This window comes from Pelmatolapia mariae, unplaced genomic scaffold (assembly GCF_036321145.2).
Source record: "Pelmatolapia mariae isolate MD_Pm_ZW unplaced genomic scaffold, Pm_UMD_F_2 NODE_ptg000390l+_length_38521_cov_1, whole genome shotgun sequence".
Taxonomy (NCBI): Eukaryota; Metazoa; Chordata; class Actinopteri; order Cichliformes; family Cichlidae; genus Pelmatolapia; species Pelmatolapia mariae.
Window position 1 is genome coordinate 23,216 of NW_027052077.1, and position 12,531 is coordinate 35,746.

Below are 12,531 nucleotides of genomic sequence, written 5' to 3' on the forward strand. Positions count from 1 at the left end.
GGAACAAATCAGAGAACAAACGTTGTTATTACATAATTTAAAACATTCAAGCGTTTAAAATCCCGTAATTCTGCACACACCTGTTAGAGAACTCGATCCAACTGTGAAGCAGGGGCGGATCTAGAGAAATTTTCTTAGGGCGGCATGAGGGTGGCAAAGAAATCAAATGGGGTGGCAAAATCAAAGCCTTTTTTTTCCCCAAACACATATGCAGGTGGTTACATATGGTTAAAATGATTCAAATGCAGTAAGTATACACGTTTTTCATATTAATATAGTCTATAACTTAATTATTGTCTGTTGCCCACATAATTACAAACTTCACATAAAACATGTGAGTTTTGATCTTATATACTGTATAGCCTGTATAATAAATAAATATGTAGCCCAATAAGTATAAAATCCAGAAAGCTACACAACATGGGTTGGTTCATTTACAAACACAAGTCTAACTTAAGTTTCACTGTTTTTTGTTAGAAAACAATCACATTGTTACAGCTTAAATTACACAAAATGTCAGAAATCTGCACTGTCATGAACAAAAATTTAAACCTAATTTTTCATGATTTGTTGGATCAACCCTCTGAGTTCTGAAATACAACAGGCCATTTTTGACTCCTTTTGAGTTTACGTTTGCATTTCACCCTCAGATTGTTTCATTTTGTTTTTTTCCCTCTTGCCTTGTTTGGTATCATTTTTTCAGCTCAACTGAATTCAGTTGTTTTTTTCACTGACATACTGCATTAGTATTACTATTACTGTTAATAGTACTATTACTGATCTGAAATCACACAAAGAACTTAAAATCCTAGTAGTATTTCTTTACTGTAAAAAAAACCACAGACATGTTGAGTAATTTTTTATAACTTGAAATGCAAATATAAATTGTACATTTTGTAAACATATACAACTATTTATCTAAAAATGCAGCCACTACACCTGCCGTTTTTATCGTTCTGTACAACCATTTAAAAATATTACTAAAACTAAAATGAGAGAACAATCAGGTTTCGCAATAAGATGCCCCACAAATGATGTGTGCCAGTAAAAAAAAAAAAAAAAAAAAGTTTGTCCACCAAAAGACAGAGGAGAACAGCACAGGGAGAAACTGCAGGCCTGACAACAGGAGGTGTATCACTCCGCTGGGTTTCTACTTAGTGACAGTGTTTACATTGCAAATGTGCCTTTGTGACATTCATTAGTGGCCTCACTGACACACAAAACAAAACGACTACACAACAGAACTACACAAGACAACACAACACACGAAGTATACACTCCACACTAAACGTCACAAATCTCCCACATCTAAAATCCCTCTCTCTCGCTCTGTCTCGCTGCCGTTACCGTCACTCCCAAAACTTTTCCCTCTTCCTAAACAACCAAATCCCACGTGTTGACTTTTTTTTTTTCTAATTGGTCGACATGGTGCATTTTTCCACCAATAGGAAAGAGGTGGCTTTTTTTCCCCCTTCTTTACTGTTTTCGCGCTGTCCTTAGAAAACGCTTCAAACACACACAAAAACGTGACGACAGTATTTAGAAAAAAGCGTGGCTTATATATATATATATATTATCATAACTCTGGATTTACTGGCCTGTAATTAAAATGTAAAAACTTTGAAGTCCGAACTTTCAATGTGGGCTGAAACAGAGACTCAGCGTGGCTGCAGCTTGTTGCTATGTCCAACACGTTCTCACTCCCAACTCGTCAAATGTGTGACGCATGGTCAGGCTCCCTCTGCTTCACTTATCGACGCGAAGGGTACCCCCCTGGCGTCGAGAATTGACGTTCAGGGTCCTCCTATTGAAAACTATGCTGCTCCCTAATCGTTGCTTATTGACGACAAGAGATTTCCGCGGAAGAGCCTTTTGTTCGTATATTGATACATTTCCAAAATCACATTGTAGTGACGTGTACCGAACACAATATATTATGTAATGTAAACAACTACCTGAGAAACAGCAGATACAGCAGATAAATTAATTATAGGCCATTACTTTTGTATCGTTTATTGCATTTATGGAGGGAGAGGTGTATGCCGGGTAATGGCACAGCTAGCGACCGGGTGAATTTATTGCACCGGTTTTATAAACTGTTCTACAATCCTTTTCATATTTGGAAATCCTTATGCATTTTTAACCTGTCGATCATTCTGCTACAGCTGTAACATATCTTCTCCAACTCCTCTGAATACATGCAGTCATTTTACCGACTGCTTTGGATAATCATGCTCTTACGTAAATAAATTAAATTAAATTAAACAAATAAAAAAGAACCGATTTTTTTATTAGGAAAAACATTTTCGGTGCTGTTAAAGAATTCACGGCGACTCACTTGTTTATTTTTGAGAAAGATTTATTTTTTTTTATTTTTTTTATTTTTTTTATCATATTAGATGAGCGGCAGTGACGTCACCGTACTCGGTCGTACCACAGGTAAGTAAGAATCTGAATCTGTAGTTTTTAAAAAATATATTATTCTTATTTATAACTCCCCCCCAAAAAGAAACAGTCAGCTCACAAAGTTGCTTGTAGCATTTCTATGGGTTAAGAATTTTGTGGAACAGCGAATGACTTAACATTTAATTGCATATATGTTCCCACACCACATGTGCTGTAAGCTAGCTAAATTCGTATCTCTTAGCCAATCAAGTCAAGCTTATCATATATCATCATCCAGGGTACAGTGATAGAGAAGTGTGTGCTGAGGTTTGCTGTTGTTGCCACTTTGTAAAGTTTGAGAGTTCTAATAGGGGCAGTATTGCCAGACGTTATCTATCAATCTAGCTCTCTCTTTCTGGCTCTCTCTCTCTCTCGTTCTCGAAAAAAAACCTAATAAGAGCATTACATAATCATTAAATAGCAGACCGGTCATCTATGCTGCAAATGCAAATGAAATACAAATGGACAGTAAACAGGGTTTATCTAAATGGTTACAAAAGGATTTAATGTATATATTTTTTTTATAACGTGCTTCTGAATTCTGAATACTTTTTTTTTTCTAAACAGGTTCTTCATCACTCAGCCAGTTACTTCTTCCCCAAATCTGTTTTTTGTTAAACTCCTAAAGGCACTTTTAAGAGCCACGTCAGTCTTTTTTTATCTCTTCTTACTGCTGTCCTTATTGGTCTGTCTCTTTATTTCTATCCGCATTTTTGTCTCTTTAAGTCTTCAGATTTTTTTTAGTCAACCTATAATTTGCCTTCTGTCTGTCTGCTGCCATTTCTGTGTGTAATTCTTTGTTCAACATGACACGCCCCAAATTCAGGCCCTGTACATCTTGCCAGACTCCCAATCAGGCAAGCAGAAGAACCTGCTGTGTCTGCTTCCGAAGTCTGTCCACCAAAAAGAAGCTAAAAGAAAAAGTAGAATCATTGGATAGCCAGTGGGGGCAAGCTGTCTTGAAAAATAGAAATGTTGGCCGGATAATTGATTCTGCCCGCATTGCAGTAAGTAAAAATTCTTTAGTTATATATATTATCATTAAGCCATTATAAGATGTTGCTGGTACATTAACACAGCTCATCATATGTGCTTTTGAGAACATGCAACATTATTTTATCTACATTTTGCTAAAGACTAACAATTACTTGAACTCTAGTACATCAGTGGTGGCTGTATGTATTCATATCAGTATGAATGTGTAAATGGCCTGTATTTTTATAGCGCTTTACTAGTCCCTAAGGACCCCAAAGCACTTTACACTACATTCAGTCATCCACCCATTCACACACACATTCACACACTGGTGATGGAAAGCTACATTGTAGCCACAGCCACCCTGGGGCGCACTGACAGAGGTGAGGCTGCCGGACACTGGCGCCACCGGGCCCTCTGACCACCACCAGTAGGCAACGGGTGAAGTGTCTTGCCCAAGGACACAACGACTGAGACTGTCCGAGCCAACTCTTGCTGTGTGTGAATGCTTAAATGGAAACATTTTAGAAACTTGTGTGAATATGGGTGAATTTTGCATGTTGTATAAAGCACTTTTAGTGCTCCACAAGAGTAGAAAAACGCTATATAAGAGTCATCTTGTTTACCATTTAACAACAGGCTGTGTTTGACTAATTTGTGCCAAATATTGTTTTTTATTAATTTCAGGTGCGGAAACTTGAGGCTATAGGCTACAAGCCCATTCTATTTATTGGCAAAAAAGACAATGTTTCACATAAGTGGGTAGCAGATGTTATTACTCATTTGGACCCCACTTCTACTACAAGAAATTTCCTGGAGAAGATGCAGAGGGCATATGAATTTATACTGTCTAAGGGTAAGAGTAAGTCTGTTGTATACTTTCAGTTCATGTAATTAATACTAATTGATATAGCAACAATTCACAACAAGTCGTCTCAACTTGCTTTCAGAATCAGAATACTTTATTAGTCTTAAAGCAAATTGTGTAAGTATATTTTAAGGTCATTAAATAACCATTGAAGGACATGTTATCAAAGGCTTCGTTCACACTGCAGGTCTTAATGTTCAATTCCAATTGTTTTGATCAAATCTGATTTTTTTTTTGTCTGCTTGTCCACACTGCAAATAAAATGTGACAGCAAACGCGCTGTAGTGTGAACGCTCAAAGCGGCCGCATGCGCAAAAGAAGACATCACACACAACGTGCTCTGATTAGACCCAGAGCAAACAATATTGTTTGACTGGTGTCTCGTGTCAGTGACATAGAAGACGGATTTAATGCAACGTGACCATTCAAACAGCAGTTGCTTTCTAAAACATCAGATATGTATCGGATTCAGTACCACATACGAAAGTGACCCAGATCGGATTTTAAAATATCTGATTTGTGCTGTACACACTGTCATACCATGATCGGATATGGGTCGCATAGGGTCAAAAAAGTCGGATTTGATGTGTTTTCGCCTGCAGTGTGAACGTAGCCAAAGTGTAGTTTCTGCTAAATATAAGACCTTTTTTTGTGAATTTTTTTTCATGAAAGTAAATATGTCTTATAGGAACATCCACACCAGTGCAACCCAATACCCCCACAGAACAGCAGGTTGTGCAGTCCAAGAATGCCACCAAGGAGCATTTTGCCGACAAACAGACCCACATCAAAGAGCACACCGAGATCCCCAGTGAAGAACAGGCAGAGACCCTGATCAACAGGCAAGCAGAGAGCCTCGCCAAGGAGCAGCCAGAGATGACCACCCAGGAACATCAAGCTTCTAGGCTCCTCGAGGAGCAGCCAAAGAGCCTGTCAGACGAGCAGACAGAGACTGTTTTTGTTCTCAATCTTGTTCCTGTATCTCCTTCTTCTGTTCCATGCTCCCAGTCTTTTCCAACAAAGAAGAGAGCTAGAAGCAACTCACAAGCAACCTCTCCCACCTCTCCACCAACTTTTAAACCCACAGACCAGCCATCTCTGCAGTCTCTTCATCCCCCTGCTAGCCACGCAATCTCCCAGTCCTCAAGTCTGGATGGCCAACATGAAAATAAGAAGCGAAAGAGTAAGTATTGCTTTGCATGGTATGTCTTGAGATTTTTAAGTTTCTTACCCGAAAATGATTCATATGTTGTCCTAGAGAAATAACAAACCATTGCAAATTATTATTCATTAGTTATTTAGCTGAATTTTGGTCTACACTATAAAATGACTATAAATAAATATGTTCAATCCCTTACTTTAGTTAAGAGGACTTTGTAATTCAGCTTGATTTGATTCAGAAAACTAAAACGCACTTTGAGAGAACATTTTAGTTTATCTAAAAAAATAGGGCATGCATTTATCTAAACAAGGTGTGGTGGCCCTAAATTGCAAAATGAAGGGGGAATTCTTTTGTTAATGTGTTGGCCCTAAGTAAAACTAAGGTGTTACACAGAATTGATTCACAATTCATAGTATGTAATTTAAAAAAAACACTCAACTGAGGTGGGTTCACTTTATGACCCCAGAGGACAAATGGATTATGGCAATCAGGAGGACATTACAAATTTTCACTTCTTAAGTGAAAACTCATATTTGATTTCTTGTGTATACCAAGTCTTATGTTTTTCTAAATGTGATTTTTCATTTCTTAGGCTGTCGAAGATGTAGTAGGCAGAAGGTGTTCCAGTTTGAAGAAGTCACTGAGAGCAGGATAAATGAGGTGATACTTAAAATTTTTTAAATTGCTTTTCAGTAGACTTTTTACAGTAAGCCTATCTCAAGTTGTTTTCATACATGCACTACAATCATGAACTGTGCTACACTGGGAAATTCAAATGTACTTAGGAGATTAGTGAAGGGAAATGATTAATGGAATTACATTAAAAGATTGTATTTCATGTGTATGTTCTTAAACAATTCTGCAAAATGAATCACAGACATTAAATACTTACTTAAATACATCTAAGCAGCAGAAACCTGCATGGCTAACATAGAAGTGACTGTATGTGAGGAAGGATCAAAGTGTTTTCTGTGTAAGCCTTTTTCTTCAGTTGGTCATGTTGAATCAGGATCACAGAAAGCACAATTTATAGATCCTGATAGATGCTGACCAGCCCTGTCTCACTGTAAATAGTAGATAGTCATGTGTAGTTTGAAGTGTTTAAATGGACACAATTCTAACAATTCATAATGGGATGATATTGATTATGTCAGTCTATGATGTAACAAGTACTTAAAACTTGGATACAAAAATTGGATACATGCTTTTCAAATTCCTATTATATTTTTTATAAACAGAAATGCCTTACATACACATACCTACACATCTACTAAAGTGTGTTTACATGGGTCTGTGTGTGTCTCAGGTGTGCACACTGGATTACACGAAAGCTTTATGAAGACACCTATCCATTAACCATGTTATTTACCGATTGCCTCTCTGATTCCTTCTGTCTAGGGGAACGCAGAAGTAAAAGTGCGTTGGTTGCCTTGCTCTGTTTGGTAAGAAGCTCTTGATATTTCACTCTTTGAGAATGTTCTTTTCCCATCTATTACCTTGTTGGAGCAGAATTGAAAATGAAAAACCAGGTGTTTTGTCCCGTCTTACTTCCCTTGTTTTTTTTCTTATTCTATCTCGATTATTTAATCAATTGAGGATTATTGTAAAGCTTCTTGGCATCTTTGTGGAATCATACAATAATAAATTTAATACGAAGTATTTTTGAAACTGTTCAGAAAACACACGTAGTGTCACACTTAGATGCAAAAGTACTCGAATTATTCCAGCTGGACTGTGCTGTGACCATAAGAGCACTCACATTAATGTTAAGAAATATATAAAAGCTATGAGGACACTGACAAAGTGGAGAGAATATGTCCATGTCTTACACAGATTTATGCGTGCCAAAGGATAAATTGCCTAAGCAGTGGAGGAAGTATTCAGATTCAGAACTTTACGAAGAAGTACTAATATCACACTGTGAAAGCTTTCAGTTGTTTTGCATCCTGTATTTCTAGCATTACAATTGTGTGACAGCAATGCATCTCTACAAATTAAAGAGAAAACAACAGCCTTTAGAATGATCAAAAAGAAATTAATTATCACATTTGGACAATTTTTATTTTCATTTCACAGAAAGGATATTATGAAATGTTAAACTGAAAAACAATAACTAAATGTTTAATATCTGTTGAGTGTAACTGTACACTAGTGTTTTGTTTGTAATCCATCTAAATTACAAATAGTGTAGCAGAAGCTAAAAATATCCATAAAAATGACAATTTGCATTTTAGTACAGTACTTAAGGAAATGTATTTATCATGTTCCACCTCTGATGTTAAACATAAAAAGCATGAAGTAATCCCCAACCTGATATTAATGTTTTTGGTGTTGTTTCTTTCAATAATCATATTTTCCAGTGGGAAAATCTGGGACGACACGTGGGAGCCGGCCAGTGAATTTCAACACCACTTTGCCATGCCAGATGTGCCACCTCCTTCAGCCACTGAGGAAGTATTTTTATGATGTTGTGATGTTTGTTTTTCCATGTTACAACCAAGTAACATATAATGTCGGAAAACTGCAGTTTGGTACTGTCTACAAGGAACAGTTTCAGGAATACATGGAACCGAAGGTCCATACATTCAGATGTTACATGATCTTCTCTGTTCACAGTTAGGATGTGTTAATTTTCATGAGTTGGATTGTTTAGAAATGTTAGACAGATATTTATACTTGTTTAAATGCATTGTGTTACGTAAAAAAAGACTGTATCTTATGTCGTTAACCACAATAGTAATTCTGTGTTCTTAACTTGAATGTTTTTGTACAGCATTTGTCTTTGCTACATTCTTTAAAAAGTGAGTGTAGACTGTTAAAATTTTTACAGTGAATATGACCTGCAGCTAGCAACTGAATCCATAAACCCATCAGTCTGTTTCCCTTTTTTTCTCATATGAAGTTGTTATTATAAACAAGTTTTTTTGTTTAGTTTGAAGTATGAAGGCTGGGGAAAGTGTACTGAGTACTGTCAATGAAAAGCCAAATAAAAAAATCAAAGGTTTATTGAGATGTGAGAAGTTGTAGTACTTTTTTTATGTTGAGACTGCACTTTTCCATTACTATTACGTAGTATAAACTTTCATAATTTTCTTAGATGCTCAACATTGACTTGGCATTGGTCCACCCACACTGTTATATAACTCCATTCTCTATTCAAATATTATTTTTTCTGTTTTTTACATATAATGTATACATAGAACACAGAAAATGTTTAATTGCACTACCAGTAATTATTTCAAGATTGATGTCCCCACAAATAATAAGCATGTTAGATTATGTACACATATTTTCAAATTAAAATCAACATTGAGTATGGCTTTGTCCCATTACCATTGACAACATTGTTTTGAGTATTTTAACTACATTGACTACATTTATTAGAGGGTTAAGTCAACCCTCTGAGCTGTAACAGCACTTAACCCTGTATTTTGGGAATATGTCATTTTTGGCTTTATAAGATTACTAACCAATAATGGCCTTCACAGGACAAAGGGAATTAAGCTGTTTCTGTAGAGAGATACGACCTGAACTACAAGTTAGGGTTAGGGGCCAGTACAACAGCAAAACTGCTTTAAGAGTTTGGAGCCAGAGAACAGGTACTGTGGCAGGCTATAAGAAAATTAGTTAACACTGCTGAGTGGGCCAACCACTGGCTGTGGTTAAAGAAGGCTGAGATCACTTGGGCAGTCAGCTAGCCGCGACACACATGCCCAGAACTGATCAAACCGTGGTGGAGCTACCTAAGCAGAGGGCATCAAAAGGGTAGAAAACCTAACACTATAATTTGTACTGTGATAAACCAGAAGCCTTGTTGACTAATACACATGTCTCAGGGCCTCCTGGGGCTGTGCAGTTAACCTCATGGTAAATGGCCTGTATTTATATAGCGCTTTACTAGTCCCTAAGGACCCCAAAGCGCTTTACATATCCAGTCATCCACCCATTCACACACACATTCACACACTGGTGATGGCAAGCTACATTGTAGCCACAGCCACCCTGGGGCGCACTGACAGAGGCGAGTGAAACATAAGGGGGGAATGTACAATCTTTCTGCTCTTCCCCCCTCACCTCTTTTTCCTGTTTGTGGGAGGCAGTGGAGAGGTAGAGGGTACAGCCCGATACGGGCAGGGAGGGATGGGATGCCAGATCAGATGCCCCACTTCCGGCTCTCCTCTTTCCTATCTTATCTCTTTTCTCTTACTTTTCTCTTTCACCTTTTCTATCTCTTTGAGAAGTGAGGCTCTTTAAGTACTACATAGATAAACAGTACTTCTCGTTTTGCAGTGAATTGATAGGAGAAAATAAATTGTAGAAAACTAAACAAAAAAAAGTAGAAGAGAAATAACAATTTCACATCAACCAGTGACACACCCCTGGGCCTGATCAACCCTGGCAGGGCCTCCATTTATGAGGGTGCCTACTGGTAAAGGCCAAAACACCTAATGAATCCAAGGCCCACTACTGATGATGTATCACAATATTTTAATATTATAATCTGTATTTGGTCTTGAATCTCTAAACATAACCAAGAATTTTAAAAGAAACAAAAAAAAGGCAAATAGCTTATGATAAAAGACCAAAAGATACCGTGAAGTTCATGCACAAAACAATTTGTCCTCCTGGTGAAGTTTCCAGACTGCGTTTCCTCATATTTGCCATCCATCTAGTCCTTTTGTGGAATAGATTAATGTGCTGTATGTGTTACAAATAGCTGAATTTGATCTGGTGTGGGCTGTAGTATTGAAATGGTTGCATAATAGGATTATTTTTTTTTAATAGAATAGATTTCAATTTGCAGTTATTTTCAGTTGTTATATATAAGTCTATAGTCATAACTATATTAAACAGAAATATGTTTTATGTCTTTGTCATGGAAACATAAATGTCACTAAATTTTAACTGTGGTGACAAAATGATCCATTGAAACTGCATGAAAACATCAAACTGACAGTTGTTTTACAGCTTTATTTGATTGTGTTCATTGGTAATCTCAAAAAAAAAAAAAAAAATCTACTGTGAAAGAGACAATGTCAGGAAATTCGGTGGGGATAAAATGACAATGATGTTGGTCCACCCAAACACACTGTAGGCCTGGTAACCAATGGATCAATTAAGACAGTAAATTTGAGAAAATATGGTTGAGCACATTGCTGTACAACTGGAACAAAACAAAGAAAGTTATATATCCAAAACTTAATTTGTGGATCACGGTTGTTGTGACATAATCAGCTGAACTGCCTACTGCACTGTAGCATGATTATTTTAAAAATAAGCACAAGTACTACTAATGCACTCCAACATTATTGATACTGTTGATACTAATGATACATACCATGAAAATATACTTAACATGTACATCAAAATACTCAAGAATGAAAAATATCACCTGTGACAAGAATTTTTGAATTTTGCTTACAAAGTTATATAAATCACATTTGAATATGTCTTGTAAATTATGTGAGCCAAAAATGTATTACAGTAACTTAACATGACAAAAATGTAAAAAGTACATTTATCTTCCTCTGATACATACCAGTCTACTGTTCGGTATTACAAAAATGCTTGTTTAAAGATAGTGTAACAGGCTCGATGAATGACATTAAATAAAAATGTGCCAGCTGTCTTTGTAAAACACTATATGCATTGATGTGATGAAGTCTTGGGAATGCACTGTCAATGACTGGTCTATGGCAGACATGAAAAAATTTGGTTCCCCAGCAATAACCCTACTAGGTAGGAAGTTTATATAACTTTCTGGACAAACTGATATATTACAGATATTTATTACCGACTTTAATCAGAAAATTCAGAGTCACTGTAAAAGTCATCATCGGAAGTATGATCAAGGTTAATGTTCTGTGCTCCTGACAAAACTTGCATATAACACTGTCTTGCGTGCAGCTTGTTTTGTTTCACATTATGTCGTTTTCTGAGGATGATGCTCTGTAGACCTCTCAAACCCTCCTCACTAAGGCCACAATGCGAACCTTAAAAATAGAACATATAATTTAGTCTGCTTTACTGCCTTAAGAAACAGTCAGTGTTTTGTATGCATTACTTAAATATATACTTTTAAATATCTCACTGGAAAACAGGCCGGACAGCTCTTTCAGGGTATCATCATATTTTGAAAGAGATTTCCAGTGATGGTCCATCTCTCTGACAAGAATCTTCTTTTCCTCCGCGAGTCTTCTTATTGCCATGATGATATCGAATGCCCTTCTCTTTGTTGTAAGGCTGACAGAGTCTGAAATGCATTTATAACAAAATTATAAATCAATTCACAAAGAACGTCTGAAGTCATAAATGATTTTAGGTTAACAACTGAAGCTTAGGGTTTCATTATATGTCAGACATGCTGAAAGTAGACAACATATTTGTACCGCTGTGTGCTCGCTGCCACGGCCAAGCTGTGTCACCAGACAGAATTTCTTCCAAGCACAGAGTGTCTTTGTCTGGAACCATTCTATTGTATTTTTCCACAGCAGAAGTCAAGATTCCTTTCTCTTCTCTGATCTTGCGACGAATCTTGGCACGGGCTTTGTTTCCATCGGTGTCTTTATAAAGACGCTGGGATCGTCTCTTTATGCTTGCTACGAGCACTTCAATTCTGCTCACTAACGGATCAACATCACTTGTGCTTGTTGTTGCTGCTTAGAAGAAATAAGACAGCTGCACTTACATAAAGTCATTGTGCAATTGCATCACATTTTTGAATCAGTTTTTGCTCACCTTCTGCCCACTCCTTTACATCAGTGACCCATTCATCCAGTTGACTGTCAGTCACTGCTAATTGGACTTTTAAGGACTCCAGGTTCTGACGCTGGGTTAGAAGAGCTTTTGTGGCCTACATTGTCAATTTGAGATTAAAAAACAAACAAGCAAACAAAAAACACTAAACATATGTTTACTCCAAATAATAATAACACAGAGGAGTAATCATCTAAAAATAAAGTACCAATATCATTACCTTCTGATATCGATGGGTCAGAGAGGTGGCCAACTGGTCTAGCTTTTGTTGATTCCAGCGCATGGCCATAAGAGTTAGCATGTCCCTCCGTCCTGCACACACAGA

General features: G+C 36.9%; 1 protein-coding gene across 1 annotated transcript; it reads left to right on the plus strand.

The window, feature by feature from the left end:
- Positions 1-3,251: 3,251 nt before the first annotated feature.
- On the plus strand, positions 3,252-7,989 carry LOC134623090 (uncharacterized). Its single transcript, XM_063468299.1, has 6 exons — positions 3,252-3,452; positions 4,108-4,276; positions 4,977-5,471; positions 6,043-6,110; positions 6,849-6,892; positions 7,811-7,989. The coding sequence occupies exons 1-6, from the start codon at positions 3,252-3,254 to the stop codon at positions 7,914-7,916; spliced, it is 1,083 nt and encodes a 360-aa protein (XP_063324369.1). The 3' UTR covers positions 7,917-7,989.
- The last annotated feature ends 4,542 nt before the right edge of the window (positions 7,990-12,531 follow it).